This window comes from Manis javanica, chromosome 7 (assembly GCF_040802235.1).
Source record: "Manis javanica isolate MJ-LG chromosome 7, MJ_LKY, whole genome shotgun sequence".
In the NCBI taxonomy this organism is placed as follows: Eukaryota; Metazoa; Chordata; class Mammalia; order Pholidota; family Manidae; genus Manis; species Manis javanica.
The window spans coordinates 73,600,536-73,624,084 of NC_133162.1; the positions used below are offsets into that span (position 1 = coordinate 73,600,536).

Below are 23,549 nucleotides of genomic sequence, written 5' to 3' on the forward strand. Positions count from 1 at the left end.
GCATTTCTCTGATAATTACCGACGTGGAGCATCTTTTCATGTGTCTGTTGGCCATCTGTATTCCTTTTTTGGAGAACTGTCTGTTCAGTTCCTCTGCCCATTTTTTAATTGGATTATTTGTTTTTTGTTTGTTGAGGTGTGTGAGCTCTTTATATATTTTGGACATCAAGCCTTTATTGGATCTGTCATTTACAAATATATTCTCCCATACTGTAGGGTTCCTTTTTGTTCTATTGATGGTATCTTTTGTTGTACAGAAGCTTTTCAGCATAATATAGTCCCACTTGTTCATTTTTGCTGTTGTTTTCCTAGTCCGGGGAGATATGTTCAAGAAGAGGTCACTCATGTTTATATCTAAGAGGTTTTTGCCTATGTTTTTTTTGAAGAGTTTTATGGTTTCATGACTTACATTCAGGTCTTTGATCCATTTTGAATTTACTTTTGTGTATGAGGTTAGACAATGGTCCAGTTTCATTCTCCTACATGTAGCTGTCTGGTTTTGCCAGCACCATCTGTTGAAGAGACTGTCATTTTGTCATTGTATATCCATAGCTCCTTTATCAAATATTAATTGACCATATATGTTTGGGTTAATGTCTGGAGTCTCTAATCTGTTCCACTGGTCTGTGGCTCTGTTCTTGTGCCAGTACCAAATTGTCTTGATTATTATGGCTTTGTAGTAAAGCTTGAAGTTGGGGAATGAGATCCCCCCTACTTTATTCTTCTTTCTCAGGATTGCTTTGGCTATGGATCTTTGGTGTTTCCATATGAATTTTTGAACTATTTGTTCCAGTTCATTGAAGAATGTTGCTGGTAATTTGATAGGGACTGCATCATATTTGTATATTTCTTTGGGCAGGATGGCCATTTTGACGATATTAATTCTTCCTAGCCACGAGCATGGGATGAGTTTCCATTTGTTAGTGTCCTCTTTAATTTCTCTTGAGTGACTTGTAGTTTTCAGGGTATATGTCTTTCACTTCTTTGGTTAGGTTTATTCCTAGGTATTTTATTCTTTTTGATGCAATGGTGAATGGAATTGTTTTCCTGATTTCTCTTTCTATTGGCTCATTGTTAGTATATAGGAAAGCCACAGATTACTGTGTGTTAATTTTGTATCCTGCAACTTTGCTGTATTCCGATATCAGTTCTAGTAGTTTTGGAGTGGAGTCTTTAGGGTTTTTTTATGTACAATATCATGTCATCTGCAAATAGCGACAGTTTAACTTCTTCTTTACCAATCTGGATTCCTTGTATTTCTTTGTTTTGTCTAATTGCCATGGCTAGGACCTCCAATACTATGTTAAATAACAATGGGGAGAGTGGGCACACTGGAGGTCACTGGGGCTCAGGAACAAGGAGGGGTATTTAAGGGTGTTATAGCTAGTGACAGCAGAGGGACAAATTTTACCTGCCCCTGGTGCCCAGGTTCACATGACCCTCCCCCACTCCAGCCCCACCCTGTTTGCTTTTATGAAGGACTGGTTGGAAATAGAAGGTTGTCACAGGGACGTTCCTCCTGGAGGACAAAACAGTTCAAAGAGAACCGCAGAAGAGCCCGGGTACCCCACCCAAAGAGCTATTGGGGAAGCACTAGACTAAGGTACCAAGGTATTCACTGCCTTGGTCTTCATGTCACCTTACTCTCAGGGGAGCTGAGACAGAAGAGGTGATACAGCAGAGAAAACTTAGCTCCATTTAAGGGAGGATTTTACAATAATCAAATCTGGAAGAAATGTGCTGGGCTCCCAGGGAGAAAGGGAGCTCCCCCCACTGGATGGGAGGGTGTGTGTGGAAGAGGGGACCCAGAGAATGGGCCCACACTCCAGGGATGGGTGTGCCTTTCCACCCTGGAGTCTGCGGCTCTCTTACCTCACAGCCCCAGGACAGCATAAGGTCACTGCCTGCACCTCATGCCGAGGTTGGCCACTCTGTAGTCCTGTCACCCCATCACCAGGGGCCTGTTAGAGTCATGCCTGCTCAGGTCCTGCTGCACCTACTAAGCCAGGAGCTCTGGGGGCACAGCCAGAAATCTGTGTCCTAAGAAGTTCTTGGGCAGTTCTGATAATCTCTTAAATTTGAGAACCACTGGTCCAGAGCAACAATTTCTCACTGAGATAACCTATGGAGTAAAATGTACTGCCACCAGTGTCCCACCCTGAGGACTGATTTCCCTGGTCACAGCCTGGGAGTCAGCATCCCCACAAGCAGCACTGGCTGAGGCCCCTGCCCTGAGCTTCCCCAGGGGCTCTGCTGCCTCTAAACTCACTTTTCATGTCTTTGCTGCTCTGCATTTCATTTACTAAATCCTCTTCTTGGATTCGCCTTCTTTTTTTTATTTTTCCATCTACTCCTTTCCAATGATAATCTCCTTTCCAAACACTGATGGGAAAAATTGCTAAACAAGATAGATACTTGTGAGCATGTCTTTTGTCTGGGGGTTTGCACAAGTATGCTAAAAATAGTACATTCCATTTTGCCTAATGCTTCAGTCTATAGTCCTGGGGAATTACAGCATTCTATATTGAACTTGAGAAACTAAGTTTTTTTTTAAACAAAATGAATAGTATAGTTTCTGGTCACATAACATATTAACATATATTGCAAATGTAACCACATGTAAGTGCTCAGAGAAATATCACCTTGTTGCATTATTCAAATGATGATCACCTGACCAAGGCAAAATCCTCAGGGAATGTGGGTGTCAGTGACAAAACCAGGCCACGCTTTGCAGAGACTTGACTTATGGCAGTTCTGTGGCCTTCCTTCTTGGGATAGAAAGTTAGGCTTTGACCAAAGAGAAGGTAAGCAAACTTGGACTTGGCTGGGTGACGGGAAGAGAATTCCAGAGAGGTGAGCCTGTAGGAAGGCCCGCTGCCCTCCGGGGAGCCCTGGCAGGAGTGGCCGTGTGTGGTGGGGAGCAAGGTGTCCGCCTGGTGGAGCTGGTGGCCAGGGTGGAGGACAGACCGTAAACTTGTGAAGGAAGCAATGGAGAGTCTGTGGGTTGTGAAGGAAACTGGGCAGGGCAGAAATGGTCATCAGGGAGGCATCTTGGTGGAAAGCAGGAGCTGAAGGATAAGTGGAGTCACGTGGTGGAACATGGTATGAACATGTGAACAAAAACCATGGGGAAGGAGCATTTCGGTGTTGGGAACCTCACAGATTTGTTCCTCCTTGATCTGAATCCTGTGAAACAGCTTGTGCATGTGTTGGGAGGAGATAGAAGTCATTCCTAAGCTGCACTGGACATTTCTGCATATCCTAAGCAATCTCAGGGTGGGAACCAGGTTGAGGGGTGGGTGTGGGGGTGATACTGGTGGAGGGTCTGTCTTATTTTACTTGGATTCTTGTTTTGATGGGAGACCATCTGGCTGCTCTGAGAAGGGCTCTGTCTTTATTACACTGGTACTGGTGGTGCCGGGCCCACTGGCAGGACAGATGGTGGAATGAATTTGCTGAAGCTGGAATAATTGGGAGTGAAAATTAAAGTTGAGAATCTGAACTCCCAAGAACACATATGTTCAAAACCATGGAGACCTGTGGTTTGTGAACCGTCAACAAAATTCAGAAATGGTGAAATCCAGATGGAAGTTTCTCAGTTCACAGGTGAAGTAGCCAAAATGGTTTGCAAACCACGTCCTTGCCAGCAGACTTATAATCAGATGTGCCCCATGTGCCCAAACCTCAAAGGAATGCCTGGTTCTAAGGAGCCCTAGGGTTTGGTCCAGAGACACGACTGTCTCAACCCTTCCAAAGCTGCAGGTCAGGGAGCGACAGCTAGTGCTGTGATGTAACCTCATATGTTTGTGTAAATATGCTATTAACAAGTAATTGACATTTCTTGCAGTGATTTAGTGGTGGCCTGAGGATGGACACTTAGGAGTTAGAAACTTCCCTGGAGTTGGGCAGAGTTGGGACTCTTACCAATGGAGCCAGGGCCCCGGGGACAGGGCCCAAAGCCCCAGATGAGTGGGGCATCTTGTGGGAGGCTGAGCCAGGGTCTAGGGGGGCCCAGAGGATGGGTGTGAGGTTGCAAGAAGAGAGCAGCACGGGGATGGGGAACGGAAGGGCAGCAGCGAGCTGAGCCCCGGATGGGTGGACTGCGGGCCTGTGTATCCTAAGGCCAAAGCCAGGGCACTAAGCATGTGAATTTGGGACAGTTCCTGACCTTTGGCTTTGTGACAGTGTGTGCCTTTGTGCACCTCGAACAGCTCAGGCCAACCCAGCAGGACCACACTGGGGGGCTGGGATCCTGTTTGCCTGCTGTCCTGAGCCCGTGGTTGCCCAAACTTGCGGCCTGTCAGCCAGCACTGGGATACCCAGCAGGGACTTCTGTGCAGCTTGTGTGTACCAGACTCGCTGAGAGGCAGGGTCGCCCCTGAAGCCAGGGCAGCCCCTATCCCAGCAGAGGGTGAAGGGTGCCAAGGCCTTCTGGGCTCGAAGTGACTCCCTCTGGTGACCATAGCCCTCAGCACACCTTCCTTTTATCTTTCAATAGTTAGTCTGAAACACACAGGAAGGAGTGACAGGTGAGACGGAGCCTCGATAAAGAATGCAAAGACTCAAGGTTCTGCTACTTTCACATACATGGTTTAGGGAAAGAGCTCAACTAGACTGTTTGCTCATCTGCAAAATGGGAATAGCATTTCCTTGGCAGGGAGCATGGAGCATCAGGAAGTGTGTCCCATGCCCAGCTCATGGGAGGATGTAGTGAAGGCTAGGCTGGTACCCTGCCCTGAACTTGGGCACCAGCTCTGCTTCACCTCTGGGCCAGTCCAGGGCGGTCCCTTTTCCCTGCTCAGTGAGCTACGGACAAGGAACCCCAGACAAGGAACTCGGGACTCAGAGAGGCTTGGAGATTGGCCAGGGTCTCAGGTGGTCTGTGGTGGGCTGGGCACTGACCTTGGGCCCAGTGATGCCCCTCTTCCCATGCTGGCCTTCCTGTGTTGTCCTGGCCTCTGGGGACTGTGAGGGTCCCGAGGCCTGGCCAGGAACACGGGGGCCCCAGAAGACAGCACCAGGCTCTGTTGGAGAGAGGAAGGCCAGTGGGAGTGGGACCTGTGCCTGAGGCCTTCCCAGACTTTCCTGGAGGGAGAAGAGAGGCAGAGAACTAGGAGAGGGACTTCTGCCATTCTAGGAGGAACTTAGCACACCCCACAAACTCATTGGTCATTCGATAAGGTGGCCATAGAGTTTGCCATTCAATTAGGATGTTCTGGGAGAGCACGGGTCGTGTAGGCCACAGGCAGACACTGGGGCTCTCTGGGCACACTGGGGCACAGGGCCACTCTATTCCCAGATGACTTTGAAAGGGTTTCTGAGCAACATCACTGATGCCCTTGATTGCCCAGGAGATGAGCCCTCATTCTCTCTCTTCAGGAATTTTGGGATTCACATCCACCCTTTCTGGGACCCCAGGCTCCAGGCCCTGGCTCCTTACACAGACCCAGCACACAGAACCACAGGACCAGGCCTGGGGAGGCCAGTGGGTGCTCCACGAGCCCTTCCCAGGTGGCACTGGTCTCCCTAAAAGGCCCCATGGTAGTGTGGGGCCCTGCCCTGCTGCCCCCTGAGAACACAGGCCTCATGCTGAGATCTGGTTTCATTACTCTAGGAAAGCTCAGAGGGAGGGCTGTGCCTCTCCTGGGATGGCTCAAACCCAGCCTTTTCCAGAGAGCGTGCAGAATGCGCTTGGATTCCAGAGCTGCAGCTCAGCGTGCGGCGTCGGACCTGCTGAGCCTCCCTGTCCAGTATGCCTGGGGTCAGCGGCATCTTCACAGCCAGACTAGGCAGCTGCCTCACTCTGGGAGGGCTGCGCTCGCTGCAGGTGGGGAAGCTTGACATGGGCAGCTGGTCATGACTGCTGTCTTTGGGCCTGAGACATCACCACCTTGTTGTAAAGCCTACAGCTCTTTATGAGAGGAGAAAAGCAGCCATTAGATGTGTACTGAAATTGTACAATGTCTCCTGATTTTTGAAACGGAATTTTTAAAAAAACTTATTAAATCGAGGAAATCTAATGTTATCTGTCTTCGTTCCTTCTCCTCAGGGAGGGTGAGCAAAATTCAGATTTTATGTGCACGGGAGTAGTACACACACATTTTATACCATAATCTACAGTAAAAATTACATTTGACATTATAAAACATATGCATACACACACGCACACATGTGTACAAATTGTTCTTCCTCTTAGATGTGACATAGGCCAATGTTTAAGCATATTACTCTCATTTCTTCTCTGTTTGATACTATTTTGATTTCACAGCCTGTTGCTGTCCAGCATTTCCTCTAGATGGTATCCTTGGGCTGTCCAGGACAGACCCACACTGTCCAGCCCACAGCCCCTGGACGTACACCCCCTCCGCCTGGGGTGCTTTACAAACTGCAAGGTCGGGTTGTCCAGGATCAGGTCTGGCCTCCCCATGTCCCAGCTCTGAGAGGGAGGCCCCACAGCTGCTTTGGGCTTCTGTCTCTGAGTCCATCACACGGGAGCGGGCTGTACCTTGCAGGATTGTGGGGGGACTGAAGAGGACAGTACCTCCATGGTCCTGGTGGGCACAGGCTGCCCCAGAAATGCCAGCTGGATAGAGCATGCCTGACCAAGCATTTATTGTCCCCACTGGGAACTCTGTCCTGCCCACTTAAGGAAACATGCAGTGAATGCATTATCCTTCAGTTCCCCTTGGCCACTGGGAAGGGCAGGCCCACACAGCCAGCTGGGCAGGTGCTTTCACAGAGAAAGAACTGGAAAGAGCTGGTCCCTGGCATCAAGGCTCCAATGTGGTGCTGGAGAGTCCCCAGAGTGGCCGGAAGGAGAGCCACCTCCCCCAAACTCAGGAATGCTCAGGACTGCTTCCTCACAGCCCAGGAGCACATGTGACCAGGGCCAATGTTCAGGGAAATGCCCAGGAAGAGGCAGGGACAAGGTGAGCCTGAGGCTGCATCTGGGGCCTTCCAGACTAACCAAGACTAGGCTCTGCCCCTGAGCAGCTCCCCCAACTGCACTGCAAGGCTTGGCTGCTGTGGAGAGCTGAGCCCAGCAACTGCCACCATCAGCCCTTCCCGACTTCTTGGCCCTTTCCCTGGCCTCCTCCTAGAGGGCTGGCCATCCTTCCGAGGTGTGGCTGTGGGCATCTGCCTCTATGCCAAGCCAGCAGCATCTGGGGTGGACTGAGGCCTCCCCCTGGGCAAGGCAGTGGAGAAGGCATCAAGAGCTCAGGAAGTGAGGTGAGGATCCTGCAGGTTAAGAGCTCGTGTCTGGAGCAAGCAGACCCAGGTGGGAATCCCCACTAGCCACTCCCTAGCTCTGTCCACCAGGCAGACACAGCCTTGGCTTCCAGTGGCTGACCTGCCGACCCTTCTTTTCCATTTGGCAGTGTCTCTGGGGTCATGCTCCTCTCGGCTCTGGGTCCTGAGGTCTGGCCAGCCACCCACGGCCCCATCTTAGTCAGGCCTGAGATGAAGCTCCAGTAAAAGAGATCCCATCCTGGGACCCACACCAGCTGTGCTGTCCTCCCAGGGCCCTACTGCAAAGCCAGGCCTACTGGGCGCAGCCCAGCCCGGACCACCCACATGGTCTGCACAAGGGACCTGAGCAGGTCCCTGAAGGAGGGAGTGCTCAGAAGAGGCCGCCTATGGGGAAAGGGTGATTCTTTAATCTGGACTCACAGGAAAAGAACCACTATATTCTTTTATGCGCTGGAACTTTAGTGGGGAGGGCCAGGCACAGGGGATTCTGAAGATGAGCAGCGTGTGACCACTGGCACACAAACATGGGCATGAGCTGAATTTGGGTCCAACTTGTGACTTCCCAGCGCGGTCTTGAGCGTACAAAGACACAGCCTCACAGCCAGTACTGCTGTCTCCTCTTTAGATGTGAGCAGGGAGGCTGCAGCTCATTAACATCCCCTCTAGCTGTCAGGCCATCATTCAAGAAATCTCTCTAACACCTTCTCTGTGCCAGCCGCAGAGCAATGAGTGAGCAAAACACACCAAGCCCGTCTCTTTCCAGTTCTATGGACCTTCTCGAGTGGGGAAGCAGGCAGTGAACAGTGCCCCAGGCACCAGGGAGGGGTTCCAGGGCTGTGGAGGAGCGCAGGCAGGATGAAGAGGGCAGGGCGTACTGCAGAGGCTTCTCTAACATAGGGATGGTGAGCAGAGACTGAGGAAGGTGGAGGGCCAACCCTGCCATCTCTGGGCAAAGGCCACATGGAGCAAAAGTCCTCTGCTAGGGCCAGGCCAGGCCTGTTCAAGGGAGAGGAGGTCAGCGTGACTGGAGGAGAGAGGCGTGAGGTCAGAGGTGACGGGGCCAGCAGGGTAAGCCGCTGTTGGCCTCTGGAGGGTCTGAGTAGGGTTGATATGGCAGGGCAGCCTGAGAGGTCACTGCAGGGCCCTGGGGTGGGCCAGCTGTGATGGATTCTGGATATATTTTGAAGGCAAGTAATCGGGTTTTTTAATGGTTTAGTTTGGGGTGTGACAGAATAAAATACATTCGAGATGACTGTAGAGCTCTGACCTGGGCAACCAGAAGTCATTTGCAGAAGCAGGAATGAGCAGATTGGGGGACCAGTAGGAACTAGGAGTTTCTTTCTGCATATGATGCATTTCAGAGGAGGACCTGGGCGTGCCAGCCTGGAGTCCAGGAGGGACATTGCTCTGGGCTCTTAGCCTTTCCTTGGTGCTCAAGGCTGAGAGAGTGAACAAGTCCACGTGGAGCAACAGAAACGGACGGAGCAGTGGGAGTGCCTACTACGTGTACATGTCCTGAGGATGAGGAGAAATGAGGGGCTGAAGCTGAGGAAACAGCCGTGGTCCTGAGAGTCAACCAGAAACTATTTCAAGGAGGCAGGTTGATGAGGTCAAAAGGTGCCGAGGACCTGAGTTCCCTGGACTGAGAGCTGAACCCTGGATTCCCAACACGGCAGTGACCTTGACAAAGAGCTCTTCTAGTGGACTGAGTGGTAGAGTCAGAATGCTCCTTGGAGCAGGTTCAACGACATTAAGAGAGACAGGAGAGAGATTGGACCTGGAAAATACAGACAACGCTCCTGAGGACTGTGTGAGGGGGAGGAGAGGAAGCTGCAGACACTGGGGCCAAGGATATAGCACCGGGTTGTCCTTGTTTTCTATGGGAGATACTATAGTATGGTGGACAGTGAAAGATTTTTGGTGCAGGGGAGAGGGGGTGTCAGGAGAGACATCCTTGGGCAGGTGAGGAACACCGGGCTCCATTCAGGGGCAGGAGACCTGGGAGCAGGCGTTTCCGGTGAGGTGTTAGCAGACACTGTGAGAGGGGGGACAGGCAGTGGGGGAGAGGTGAAGCTTTTGGAAATCCCTTTCCTGTTGTTCTCTTTTATTCTGACATAGAAGCCAGACCATCAGCCCCTCATGCAGAGGGAAGGAGGGAAAAGTGTGGAGCAAACACAGCAAAAGGAGGAGCAGATGGTTCAGGAAGGGAGGTAGGGTCCTGGCAGCAATGAGGACCTGCTTCTGGTTAGGTCATGAGTTTGAAGGGACCAGACGTGGGTGTACACTGTTTTTCAGAGCTCCAATCCCCTGCAGAGGTGCAGGGCAGCATGGACTGAGTTAGATTGAACTGGGGGTGGGGCATACAGCAAGGACCAGCTGGCCTTCCTCCAATCAGGGACCCTCCCCCTCCATTCCCAGGAATATCAGAGAATGCCAGGCTTCATCTTGGGCTCCACAATGCTTGGCTTCTGTTTGGTTACATGGCCAAGGGGTAGCTGCCACTCAGTTGCCCCAAAATGAGTGTTAACTCCTGCAAACTTGACAACACACCATGATATTTGAGAGTAGCTCTAGTTCCAGGTAGGGACAGCTGGGCTAGGTTGTGGCTTGCCTAGAGGCTGCTGTCCTGGGGCTTGGTGATGCCTGGCAGCATCCATCAAATGTGTGTTCAACACCTACTATGATGAGCAGTGTTTAGGGCACTGGGACAAAGCTCCCCCAACCCCTCACAAGGCTTCATGGAGCCTACAGCCCTGCAGGGGGCCCCAGGACGGGGTCGCCTGAGAACTCCAGTGTCCCAGTACGTTCTCTCTAGATTCACAGGCTGTGGGATAAATTGCAAACTACGCCCACGCACCCACTCCTTGGGCTGGGCTGCAGGTCACCACAACTGGGTTGCAGGCTCTGCCAGCTCACTGGGGAGATGCTGGGCAAGCTGCGTTGGTGCTTCTGGATGCCTTCAGGGAAGAAAGAGGGCCTATGCCCCAAACAGCATTTCTGCACCTTTTATAGGTGGGTGGGGCTCTGGACTGTTTGTCAGTCACAGCAGGGCAGCTGGCTTGAATGATCTTTCTTTGGGGTTCAAGCTGAAGTCAGGGAGAGGGCTCAAAGATCCCTAGGGAGGCCATGGAGGCATAGGGAGGTCTCCCACGTGACATGTGCAAGCACCAGCCCACGGCCCCATCCTCCTCCCTCCTTTGCCTGACCAATTGCCCCTAGTGATGGTTAGTTGGGTGTAAGTAACAGAAATCCTCATTCTGGAATTCATGGGCAGGGAGTGTGGCTGTACTCACAAGGGACCTTCCCTGACTCTCTGGGCCCTATATGGATGGCCCCATTTTACCCCTGGCTCGGGCTGCCTGGCCCCTCAGCTTCACCTCTCTGAATCCATTTCCTCCAGTTGTAAGCCTGTCTCCTAGGACCCACACTCTGAGTGCACAGTTCTCAGTTGCAGTCACAGAGGACCCAGGAATCCATTGAGCTCTGAGTCTCAACTCTGAGTTCCTGGGACAGAGTAGATGGGCTGGCCTGGGCCAGGGGTCTATACCATCCAGTTGGTTGTGGCATGGGGTGGAGGGATGGGACCCCTCATGATGCTTTGCTCTCATGCTGGGCTCCCCACATGAGCTACACCCCTGGCAGAATTAGCTCCCAGCAGGATACCACCTGGGCTCTCAATAGCTGTCATCCTGGACCAGTAAATCACCCACAAAGGAATCTATTTCTCTCAGGTCTCAGCTTCACCAGCACTTTTAGGGAGCCCTTAATGCTCCATGCTCCCCTGACACTTGGATGCACCCTGTCTCCCACTTACTTTGCTGTATGAAAATACTCACTTAACTGCACGTTAATCCTTCAGGCTTCAGGATTCACAAACCCAGGAAGCAGCCAGCTTGCTCGCAGTGTCCATACCACCTGGTACAGGGTCCGCATAGCAGCTGTTATAAGCCAACTCATGAGGGCCATCAGCCATGTAACACGTGATGGGACATGGACTACTTTTGTTTTTTCAATGCCGCATCATTCTGAAGAGACATTATTCTGAAGAACTAATGTGGAGGTGGTTGATTCCTGGTGCTAGCACAGTGGGGGAAGGTGCTGGAACCAGCATTGCACAGGTGCCCAGGGATCCTACAAGACCCCCACCAAGTGGACTGTATATTTCTCCTGTGTTGGATTTGAGAAAGAAAAACCAAGTCTGGAAAATTCCACATGGTAACACTAATTTCAAACCAATCACTGCTACATTGGAATACATGTCTTTATTCGGAAAATTATAAGTGCATATACATCTTTCATTAATATGACTTCAATGAAGGAATTGTTGTTTCTCAAAAGGAGTTGTTACTTGTTAAAAAAAAAAAGCGCACTACATACAGGAAGCTGCCTTCTCCTGGACCATTTTCACATTATGTGGGAGATGCAAATTAAACAATACAAAATACAGTATTTATCACATTTAACACTGAACCCCTCACGGCTCAGAGACTGAGAGTCCAGCGAGGTTGCAGAATAACAAGTTTCCTGTGGGGCTTTTCAACTGGGCATGTGAGTGGTCTGCTTAGGGCACTTCAAGAATTTCTCTAGGGAGCGTCATGGGGATGCCCCTGGCACAGCTGAGCGATTGCATGGAATATGGAGCTCCCTTGGAATGGGACAAGGGAGATGTATAGGGGGATCAGGGCCCCACAATTTCCAGCCAGCTGCAAAAGGCGGTGCTACCTGGGAAAGGTGATGAATGCCCAGGGTAGGAGCCCATGGCGACAGTACCAGGCAGTGGTCAAAGGTCAAGTCGGATCCAAGGAAAATGTGCAGAAGTTCTCTGGACTTCCTGCACAGGGATTGCAACCTTTTAGTATTTGGTCCTCAGCCAAAAATTAAACCTCTTTTCTCTAGAGGTCAGGCAGCCAAGCAGAGGGCACTCCTGAGCCTCCTCGCTGGGGTCTCGGCACCTGGCTGGAATGGGACAAAGAACAGCGCAGACAACACATGGCACAGATTCGGGTTCTAATACTTAGAATGTCTGTAAGCTTGGCGGGGTCCTGGTGCCAAGGACTGGCAGTGAGTGGAGTACCTCCCTGGAGGTCACAGGAGCCCAAGGGAAAGTCAGGTTGGTGCAGTGCTGGGCCTGGAGGGACAGCCGGGTGGGCGATCCCAAACCAACTGATGCACTTGACTGGTATTTTGAAAGCAAGAGGGGGCCAAGAGAGCCTTTTTTCTTTGCAAATAGACTATTTAAATGCATATTTGCTGTGGCTCTGTAGTCTCCACTTAGGAGCAGATTACAAGCAGAGGAATTGTTACACAAATAACTTTCCCTGTAGCTTCTACTCTTATCTGTTTTTCCCCCAACAGGGGAGAAATGGAAATGATTCCTCACTTAACCACATAGTCAAGACTTAGGGCCACATTTACATTCTTGGAGCAAGAGACTTAATGGTTCTGGTCCACAGATTCCAGAGGAAACTGCCTCCAAATCATCCACGAGATTTTTAAATATCTTGGATTACTTGAAAAATGACCAGACCTCTGAAAATTCAATCATTTCACGTATAATTCAGGAGCCCTGTAGAGAAGACAGGTTAATTTCAAAACAGAGTTTTAAAACCAGTTCTGTATCCTTTATAGCTAATAAAGACCCCATACTCTATTTTTTCAATAGAACATAGCTGGTTTGAGGATGTGAATTTTTGTTTGATTGATGGGCTGGCCTTCTACCTACCATGTAGATCCTGTTTAAAGGAATATTTATGGAAATGCCTAACACACGTTACTGATACTCCAAAGATTATTAAACCTAAAAGCATCTACAATTCAAGATTATTTGACTCTAATATACTTCCTGCATGTTATTTATAGTGTCCTGTCAATTAATAATTTCCTTGTTTTACCCTTCCTTTTCCCTCCCTTCTTAATTTAAAAAATTTTACTGGGGTATTTAACCAAAGGATTAAAGTATTAGTGAGGCCAAATGAAAAGCAACAAAACAAGTAAAAAACCGTCAGAGCCTTCCTACCTTTTCAAAAAGTGAAAATTTTAAACTGCTTAATGCAACTCCAAAAACTGCTCTCAGGAAAAGGAAATAAACTAAATGTCAGGCTTTTTAACTTACTTTCCCAGGTATCCCAGCATTTGCTAAGGGGAAGGAATGCTCTGCTGGCTGTCCTGGGAGCACAGAAAGAGCAGCAGCCATGAAGGCCCAGGGCCAGTTGCAAGGTAAGGTGATGGGATTGCCAAATGCTGGAAAAGATGAGAGTGGATTTGAATGGTGAAGACATCTTCGGGTCTAGGATTATTTTATGGATTGGGTTTTCAAAACCAAAGAAAAAGTTGAGAATTCTTTTCATCATGTTATTCCACAAAGAATGCTGGGCTTGGCACAATGAAGAACAGCTCTCTATAGTTCTGATATATTAACCACTATGGAAGCGCTAAGGGTTGGCACCCTCAGAGGTCAGGGCTGCAGCTAACCCAATTCCCTTGGGCTCTTTTGATCCACCATGGGTTTGTGATCAGTAGGGAAACCAGCCATCTACCCCAAAGGTAACTGCCATCATTGGAAACCTGGTCACAGGCCCTGCGGGCATCTCCTCACTCTCAGCCTTTGCATACGAGGAACTGACAGTGAGCACCAGAGACACTGGCTTTGAACAGAAACACAGGATCGGACAATAGACAATATTCCAAACAAGACACAACGTGCACAGTGTTTTCAGGACTGGGTAACACGAGACATTTTGATCTGCTCCTTGGTGCCCAGTTTAAATGAAAGCTTTGGTCTTGAGAGAGTCTGTTTCCAGGGTCATGGAGACAATCTTGGAGACAATGATGATGGATGAGAGAGAGAATGAAGAGAAGAATGTGATGGGATGTAGAGGAGAGCTCGGGATGGGGGGGCGCACATCTCACTCTACCCTGGCCTCACACTGCCTGCCTCAGCTCAGGGATGGCCTGTGATCCTCACCAAAGAGGCAGCCGGGCTCCACTCTGAGGGAAGGGAGGTGCCTGCCTGGCCCTCTAGAACCTAACCCCCTCCAACCCTCACACAGGGCAGCCTTTGTGATGCTTACCCATGATGCTTGGTCCTGACACCTCCTGGATGGTTCCAGGATATGATGATGTAGCTGAGGTCCCTCCATCTAGGGTCCAGCCTCTGCAGCTCAGAGATACAAAACTCAGGAACCTCTGGTGTGACCAGGGGCTCCATGGAAAGATATTGAAGTAAAGCTAGTAAAATAATGGCCGTAGACTATGTTCCTATCTGCCACCAGTGACACTGGATAATCAAACTAAATGAAAAATAAACACCATATATTTTGCTACATAATCAAATGGTGAACGTAAGGCAAATTGTGCAAAATAAAGCCCTTGGGAATGCATTCAGCCCTGCCTGGGCTCAGGCGAGTGGCTGCAGGCCCTTCCTAACACTGGTTTCAGACCTGGGCTCCTACTGAAAGGGTTCCTCAGGCATCTGACCCAACCTGCACCTCTCACATCTTGAACCTCCTGTTAACAAGCACAGAGGAGGTTCCATTAAGGTGGGTCCCCAGGCCACACCTGAGCCCACTTGGAGGCCAGGCCCCCCACTCCTGACTCCCAATCACCCTCCAGCAGGGGTAGGGGCAGGGAGGGAGAGAGCCAGGTAAAGAGGGAGGGGAGGAAGAGGGGCAGGTTGAGGGGGAAGGGAGGGAGAGAGCCAGGTGAAGTGCAAGGGTGGATGGCAAGCACATAGGGTGAAGACAGGTGGGTGCAGCACGCAGCAGGCACAGCAGGCCAAGGAGCTCAGGGCAGCCACTTGGCAAGATAGGCGCAATGCCCCTGCCCAGCTTGGCCCTTGGGGCTGTCTGACCAGTTATAGGACAGTCAGTGTGCAAGCGCACAGGGCACAAGTGAATACAAGCTGCAATACACGATAAATGCAATCATCTACATGCTGGGCAAACCTCCAGCCCGTTCCCAGGTCAGTGTGCTACCCATAGGCACACCCGGTCCTGCTATTCAGGCTATTCTTCCCCCACTTCTGCCTTCACATCCCTCACATGGTTTTAAATTTCTCAAGTGGATCTAGAGGGAAGTCCTTTCTGACTGTGGTGCTTACTTGTTTAAAGCTTTCTCCAGGTATTCCTGAATCCACTTCAATTTCGGGTCAATGCACACTTGTCTATTGTTGTTCTTCAGCCTTGCCCTGCCAAAACAGAAGAGGCAACAGTGTGCAGCTGCACAGAAGGTGGCACTGTGGTCACCTGAGTGTTGTTCGGTCATCTGACACCCATGTCAGGACCCCAACTGGTGCCCGGTGCCCCACCTGACAGGCTTGGGTTCTGGAGGAATTCAAGGGAGGCTGGAGAAACCCAGCGCTTAGGAGTGTGGCAAGCTCCACTGCAGAAAGATGGGAAAATGAAACGTCTTTATGGGGTGGCCAGGGAACATTTCAGTTGGCTTTGGAAGGATGAGTAGGAGTCCAGCAAGTGAAGGGAAGGGAGGGGGGAAACAGGAGTTTCCAGCCAATGTCCAGAGAGTGCGGAGGAAGAGAGGGGGCAGGATGCTCAAGAAGCAGGTGGCCAGATGAGAAGCGCAAAGGAGGGGGATTTTATCTGCAAGGTTATGGGGACTTGTGAGGGTTTTAAATAGGACAGTGACAGCAGCAGAGTTTTGGCTTGATCATCTTTCTAGTACATGGAAGGCAGACTTCAGAGTAAGCCTTGGAGGTAGCAGACCTACGAGAGGCACTGCCTGCCTTAGTCTGGGGAGAGAAGGGAGCAAGCAGGACAAGAGGGACGGGGCACAAGGTGGGGGCAGGGCAGGTAGTTTGGCAGAAAATGGTTTCCAGAGAGATTGTACAAGTTCAATGACTGCTCCTCGGTCTCATTTGATTTTTTAAACATGCTGGCTAAATTCACTCTCTGATGAACTACCTCTCAAAGGAGAGAATTTTATTGTAAACAAACTATGTGAAAAAAACATTCATTTTCTAGCAGCCTAAAACATATTGCAAATGAAAACATATTCAAGGCAGCAAAGACTGGGAAAAAAAAAAAAAAGAGAAAATCAACCTTAAAAAACGCTGGTGTTGGGTGGAAAAGCCTTCAGGAAATTCAGCTTTCTTTCTAACTGCTGTGTTCCTGTCCCATGTTCAGCACTGGGACTTTGCAGGGGATGAGCTCTCCCCAGAAAACCCCAAGCCTCACCCCCAGGCGTCTAGATACACGACTACACTTGCTGTGTGGCTTTTTTCCTGAGCTTCACCCAGCCTCCTGTGCCCCAGGTGACAGATCTTTGCGTGTTATGTATGTGTGATTTGGGTTTGTCTTGTTTTCCACCTGAAGGAAATCAAATGTTAACAGTTGCCATCAACCCCTCAACAAAACAACAAAATCTCGGGTATTGTATTTGAGAACATGTAGGTAAGTAAGCTGAAAATATTGGGTTTCACCAAACAGTTAAAGATGACTTAACACAGAATTTGGGTCTTCTGAGGTTTTGCTATGTGAAGAATGACTAATTTAGAGCACCGAAGCCCCCAACCTGGTAGAACCATTACTGGTAAAGGGCTGGCTCACTTGCTGGGCCTTCAGCAGAAACTTGGGTGAAGGCCACGCTTCTCTAGGCTGGAGGCAGCCAACTGCCATTTGCTGCCCTGCAGGGAGGAAACTTGGGAAGAAGAGACGAGGACCACTACGAGCACAGCGGGGCACCAAGGGTCAGGGGAGTGACTTTTGAAGCTCCTGCCTGGTGGCACACTCAGAGGCCTCGAGGTAGTAACATGTGCCTCTGATTAAGTCAAGCTCAGGGCTGGACACAGCATGTCATTCCTCCAGCTCTCCCAAGTCTGCCAGTTAGTTGTTCCTATGCCCATCAGGAGTAGCATTCCTGGAGGGTGATGTTCTGACTTCCACAATCTGAAGGGCACAGTTTGGGGTGTTGAGGATTTTGAGATGCTTGATGTTGCCTCTGGCAATGTGGCTCTCGAAGAATCGGCAAGGACATCTGTAGCTCAGGCTGACTAGTTTCCCTAAAAGAGGTAAGGAGAACAAGAGCTGGTTGGCCTGCCAGGCCTTGAGGATACACGTGTCTGGGTCTGCAGGCCAGGGGCCGAGGGCTCAGAAGGCAGAATGATGGCAGGATCAAGAGGGATGGGTAAGTCATGGGCACACCCGTGCCAAGAACTCTTGGGCAGCTTAGGGGGCTCTGGGTATGCTCAGACTTAGCTTCTACAGGGCCAGAGGGCAAAGGCCCTTGGACCGCTAGACCTAGGAAGGCAGGGACCTAAATAAGAAGCCCACCTGCACAGGTGTGTCAAGATAAAGTCTGTTAATCACAGGAGAGAAATGTTTCAGTCTAAGGCACTGAGGTCCTGGTTATTCTTTGCAAAATAAACTCCCCCAGGGCCAACTGAGAAAGACCTTGTTAGTCAGGGGAGGGGAAAGAAGGAGGTTCCTTGGCTCTCTCTGCTCCCCCATCTGGCCTGGGCCTCATCTCAGGAGCTCCACAGCTCCGCTGGGAATGCCGCCCCCTCTCCATCCCCTCCTGCAGTCTTCTTTCCCACTCCACCTTCAGTCCAGGCCACACCAAAAGAATCCCAGCAGCAGAGGCTGCCTTCTCCCCAGCACTTCCCTGAGGTTCTGGAGATTATCAGGCTGGAGTCAAATGTGGCTTTCATTTTCTAGGCAGGGGCTTTGCAGCCTCCAGGGTTGTAGTACATCTTTGTCAATTTACCAATTTGCAAAATGCAGTAATTGACACTCATTAGTGTAAATTAGCCAGGTCTTCTGCAGAACCTACCACTCACCCTTTACATCTAGAATTGCATGCCTGGGGTCTGGGATTTGTGTGCGTTTTTCTTTTCTGCAGATTTTATCCAAGCCCTATTTAATACCCCAAATTATTTGAATCTGTGAGACTTTCATCAGGGTTTAAATGTATGTGAGAGAATATTAAGTCCAGAGGTATAAAAAAAAGTTTGCCTGTTTACAGAGCTCCCAGAGGCCTTCTGGTGGTGGTGAAGTTCTGCACTTTGGGACAAGAGACTTGTGTTAGCCACAAGAAAGCTTGTGAGTGAGGGACTTCTTAACTTTTACTTTCCAAAGGCAGCATTCAGTTGATAAGACATGGCCTGGGGACAGCAGCCTATTTAGCCACCACATCCAGGGAAAAGCAGATAACTTGGCCTCCCAGGACCAAAGTGGACTTGGAAAATTAGGAAGGAGAAAGCCAGGCTTCAGGGAGCCCAGTGACTCCAGGGACGGGAGTAGCCTTCACTCAACCCAACTCCAGAAAGTCTGCAGGTGCCAGGCTTTTAGCAACTGCACTGGGTCCCTGCAGGGGAAGTCTGTACTGCACTGTAACCAGATCACTTGAGAAAGTGACCCCAGGGCTGGGAGGCCTGGGTAATGGAGGTGCCAGTCTCCCACCAGTGTCCTGCCCCAGGTTTCCGTGGAATTCTCATGGGTCCTCCTGAGCTGAGCAGGGACTGGAGGACTGGGGCCCGTGGTGAGGCAGGATGGGTCCCAGTCCCAGAGCAGCAGTGAGCTGAGAGGCACACAGTGTGAGCACTAGGGTGGAAGGGGGCTGCTGCTCTGCTGTCTCAGAGAAGCTGTTCTGGCTCCACTGACCAAGCAGTGGAGATCAGGCCAGAAATCAAAGCTGATTCTGAGGTCAAAACACAAGCTTTCTCTTTCTCCCCTCTTCCTCCCCTCCCCCCTGGGATTATCCATTTCCTTCAAAGGCAATTCTTATTCTTGCTCCCAGGACCCAGTTGTGGGCCTGTCAAGTGAGGAATTTCAACAGGTTTTTTAAAGTGACAGAACACCAAGTGATTTTACTAAGAAAATTTGGTGCCATATCCACCTGGAGTCCTTTCTCCAGCTTTTTATGAACATTAGTACCTTTTCCAACTGCTAGGGATATGACAAGGTGTTTGGGCAAGCTGCAGAGTTGGCCCAGATGTTACCTGGTGTTGGGAACTGGTTAATGTGGCCATGTTCTGGAGCAGTTCCCTGAAAACCTTCTAATGCAGAGACAGGAGCCTGGGCCAACCTTTCCCACTAGGGCTGGGAATGGGGCCCACACTGGGTTTAACCCCTGGAAGCCCAGGGCACCCAAGGTACCAGCTGCTTGGCTGAGGTCAGTAAGTGGGGGAAGGGCCAGAGCTGGAGCTAAGGTGTCTCTGAAATGCAGTGTGGGACTCTGTGAGCCAAAAGTGCTTTCTGACCTACACATGCAAGGAAAACCAAACCAGTCTGGAGCCCAGAACCCTGACCTGGCCACCTGGCTGCCAGGAAGGCAACTCAGAGTGGCCACCAAGCAGCCTCCCCAGGGTCAGAAGGAGTCTCTCAATGAGGGTCCCACTCCCTCTGTGCCGCCAGCTCAGGAGTCAGTGACCTGGATCCCCAAATTCCAGTCCTTTCTGAAGCTCCCTGGAGGATGGGATATCTAGGGACAGCACCATTTCCCCCAGAGAGGCGCATTATGACACACCCATTCTACCAGACCACTCGATTTGTTAATGCCCCACCCAAGAGTCCTGGAGATGCTCAGTTTGTTAATGTCCCACTCCTGGAGAAAAGTATCCTGGAGATACAGCCTAGGATACCTTTTTGGCTAGGAGGAAAATTCTGAATTGCCTTTGATCTGATCCCTCTGCAGCTCTGACCAGGAACCCCTGCTACACTTTTAAAGAACACTTCCCCAGGTACTCAGCGTGAACCTGTTAGTCCAGGACCGGCCAAGCCACATGCATGCTCACCTCGCCCACACTGGCTTCAGGGCCACTAGCCCTGAAGTGGGGCACTGGCTGGAACCCAGCCTCGTACTTCAGGAGCCTGGTTCCTGCACAGGCCAAGGCTGGCCGTGCTAAGAGCACTGAGTGTCATGAGTGTCCTGCAACCCTGTGCAGTTCGATGGAAACTTCACAGCGAAGCAGGGCAGCGGGGCCTAACATGGCTTTGTTTGTGTGTCCAGAGAAGACAGTTTATTTTGATTTGCAGCACCAGCGTCCTGTGGCAAGGACAGTGAGGTCTCTCCTAAGCTTCAAAAGAGAATGCTCTCCAGTGAAAAGGGACACCACCTTTCCCAGTGGCCTATATCTGGGTGACCCAACTTCGCTTCGTTGCAGCGCTCGCTCTGAGGTGAGAGTGCTCACTTGGCTGGTGACAAAGGCGCTTGCCTGCAGGGGTATTTCGGGGCTGCAGAGGCGCTTGCGCGATCTGCACGGCCCCTGGAGCTCTCTCTGGTGACCGGGGTCGCCCGCCGCTGGGGGCTGCGGAGCTGTGCAGAGCACGGCCGGGTGGGCAGCCCAAACCCTCCAGCTGCTCGGGTCGAAGCGCGCGGAGACTGGCTGGGCGGGTGCAGCGAGGGCCGAATCACCGTGAGCGGACGCCGCGCAGCGGCTCCCATCGCACGGCCGCGACCAGCGAGTAGCGAAGCGAAAAGCGTTTTGCAAAGAGCTTTCCCGCACGAACCGCCAGTTGCACCTCCAGCACCAAGCGCAGATGAACTTCGGAGCCCGTGTACCCCGGAAACCGCCGGGCGCGGGAAGGCTCAGGCCGGTCAGTGAGCGGCAGCTCGGGGCTCCGCTCCACACCCGCGCCCTCCGCGCCTAGCCAGCTTTCCTGGCCGACCTCGCTCCGCAGTTTGCTCGAGGTCTGGCGGCCGTGCGGTCCCCGGAAACTCCAGCCCCTGCGGAGCGCGGAGCCACGTAAGGCTGGTGCTACGCCGGCTTGAGCGCCGCGCCCGCCCAGGGGGCTGCATCGACCTACCCAAGGCTGTGCAATGCGAACCGGGTTCGCTCCAGGCGCGGAGCGCGGGGCGCGGCGTCTGCCCCGTCTCTGCAGCAGAGCGTACTCACCGTCGCTGAGACAGAGCGCAGCCAGCACAGGGGCCAGCACGGCGATGACCTTGGCATCCATGGCACCGGCAGCGGGAGGACGCGCAGCGGACACAGCGGCGGCAAGGGCAAGCGCAGAGGCGGGAGGCGAGCGAGGGGCTGTTTAGAGGAGAGGGCGGCAGGCGGGGCCCGGCGAGGGGCGGGCCTGGAGCCGCATCCCGCGCGGCTGGGGCTCCGACAAGCGTCCCTCCCACAGACCGCTCCTCCGGCTCCGGCCCCTCCCTCCCTCCGCCTCCCGCACCTGGGTGACCAGGGCTGTCGCGCTCTGACCCGCTCAGGTTGCGCGGGGCCTGCTCTGCAAGCTTGACCTCTGGCGAGGGACCAGCCGCGCAAGAAGGCTGGGCTGCGGGGCTGGGCACGGTTCCCATTCTGCAGACAGACAGACTGAGTTCCATAGGTGGGCGATGGATGAGAACCAACGAAACACCAGTCGGTGCTGGGGCTGAGACCCAGCTGGGCCGGCGCTCCCCGTTTCTGGAGTGTGGGACTCTAGGCGACCGCTGGCCCAGGTTCACTAAGAGCGCCTCAGAAGCTCGGCCCAAGGAACGAGGCTGGTGTTTGCAGGCAGAACTCCTATTCCAAGCCAAAGCCATCGCTTATTAGCCAAACCTCAGTTTCCTCACCTGTCAATTGAGGCTATAAAATGAACTTCCAACTATAAAGTAAATAAATCAGCGGGGTGAAAGCACCGCATAGGGAATAGAGTCAACAGTATCGTAATAACTTAGTGTGGTGACAGCTAGTCAACACACTTTTGTGGTGAGCTTACTAATGAATCACTGTGCTGTACACCTGAACCTAATAGAAACTAATATAACATTGTATGCTAACTATTCTTCAGTAACATAAAAGAAAAGAAAAATAAAATGCTACCCTCCAGGAAGGAAACAAAAGCAGTTCGCCCCTGAGGCTCAGTATACGTGAATTTACTTAACCCTTTGTAATATGCTCTCTCAACTGTGAAACGGGCTAAGCATATTCCCTGCGAGTGGAGCTGGGGGAATCCTCCGCGAGTCTCCTCGCCACCACCGCGAAGCGCTCTGCATCCTGGGTGACACATAGCACTCAGTAAACGAAGCTAGAAATAATTGTTCAAACCTCAGTATTTCTGCCACTCTACAGTGCAGGCCCTGTGCGACCCAAAGTGGTGAAAGGAGGCCCCCTACTCCCCAGCCCAGGCCTGTGCTCTAGCGTCAGCTTTTCTGGTCCTGGGAACTACACCTACCGAGTCGTCGCGTGGCAGCGTTAGCCCGCCGGTCGGCGCGCCCTGGACACGCCGAGAGGCCCGCCACCCCGGGAGGCTCCGCAGGGAGAGTGGGTTTCGGGCATAAGGAGCAGGGAGGGAGAGTGCGCGCCGCGCTGGCAGGAAAGGGCATCCTTTTGTATTTCGCCAGTGACCCCAGGACGCTCTGGCCACTGCGCCCACCCCTGCCGGTATGGCTAGATTTTGGGGTGGACTCCATCCCCGCGCGGTGGGGACCAGTTTCTATCTTTGGGGGTTCTAGGGTCCCGGCAGTGGGGGGAGTGTTCAGGGCCCAACAGCTTGGGAGCAGCAGACCCCGCGGGGGGCTGTGGGGGGCGGTCAGCAGGAGGCTGCGAAGGCTCTGGGACTGCGGCCCGGGGATGGCTGTCCTCCGTGTCTTTTTCCCCAAAAGTACTTTCGCGCCCAATTAGATGAGCTGGAATTCTGCGCTCAGTCATTTGTTCGTTGGTTCACTCCGGCCCTAGCCCGCGTCTGGACAGGGCAGGGGCACAGACAAGGGAAGCCCACCGGCGCGCTCCCTGCGCTAAGGTTAGGGAGGCTTTCTTCGGCATCCCCGCCTCCCCGGTTTCCGCAGAGCGCGAGCGGCAGCCTCCTAGCCCTGAGCCCTGCCGGGAGGCCGGCGGAGCGCGACGGCTGAGCTCGGGCGCCCTCTGGAGGCAGAGGCTACCCTGGCTCCCGCCTCTTCCCCGACCATCCGGGTCCCGGCTGAGGCTCCCCCTTCCCTTCCCCCTCCTCCCCGCCCCTCCTCTTCAACCGTCTCTCCCCACACCCCAACGTCACTTAACGTGTGTCTTTGATTCCTTGTGTGGGTCCAGATCCCGGTCTGACCTGGGCTTGGCCAGGACTTAAAGCCAGAGCCTTCTGTTCATTGCTATTTTTGCCACAAATCGGGGTTTTGCCCGGCTATCCGAGGGAGGTGCTTGGAGGAGACGCATAGTCGCGGCTGAGGGGAGCAGGGCCTCCGGTCTGGCAGAGCCGTGGGACCCCAGGACACACAGGAGTGTGGGACCGTCAGAGCCCACGTACTCCTTTCATTGATTAAAATACCTACTGAGCATCTACTATGCTCCAGATACTTGTTGTTTGAAGTACTTCAGTAAAGGAAACAAAACAAAGCAAAAAAAAAACACACTCAAACCCCCTATCCTC

At 52.0% G+C, this 23,549-nt stretch overlaps 1 protein-coding gene across 9 annotated transcripts; it reads right to left on the reverse strand.

Annotated features, from left to right (window-relative positions):
- Nucleotides 1-5,305: 5,305 nt before the first annotated feature.
- On the reverse strand, nucleotides 5,306-22,055 carry LOC140850421 (stromal cell-derived factor 1-like). 9 transcript variants are annotated; one of them, XR_012133261.1, is made up of 5 exons: nucleotides 21,098-22,055; nucleotides 15,350-15,436; nucleotides 14,322-14,452; nucleotides 11,088-11,418; nucleotides 5,306-5,911 (listed from the first exon to the last, which is right to left on the reverse strand). XR_012133261.1 is itself a non-coding variant. In XM_073241141.1 (4 exons), exons 1-4 carry the CDS (start codon nucleotides 21,727-21,729, stop codon nucleotides 12,798-12,800), a joined length of 870 nt encoding a protein of 289 aa, XP_073097242.1. In that variant the 5' UTR covers nucleotides 21,730-22,053; the 3' UTR covers nucleotides 11,505-12,797. The 9 variants fall into 9 exon arrangements, 6 of the variants coding, with proteins under 6 accessions (XP_073097242.1, XP_073097243.1, XP_073097244.1 ...); XR_012133262.1 differs by having other exon boundaries at nucleotides 14,322-14,404; nucleotides 21,098-22,048; XR_012133263.1 differs by lacking the exon at nucleotides 14,322-14,452 and having other exon boundaries at nucleotides 21,098-22,048.
- Between the last annotated feature and the right edge of the window lie 1,494 nt (nucleotides 22,056-23,549).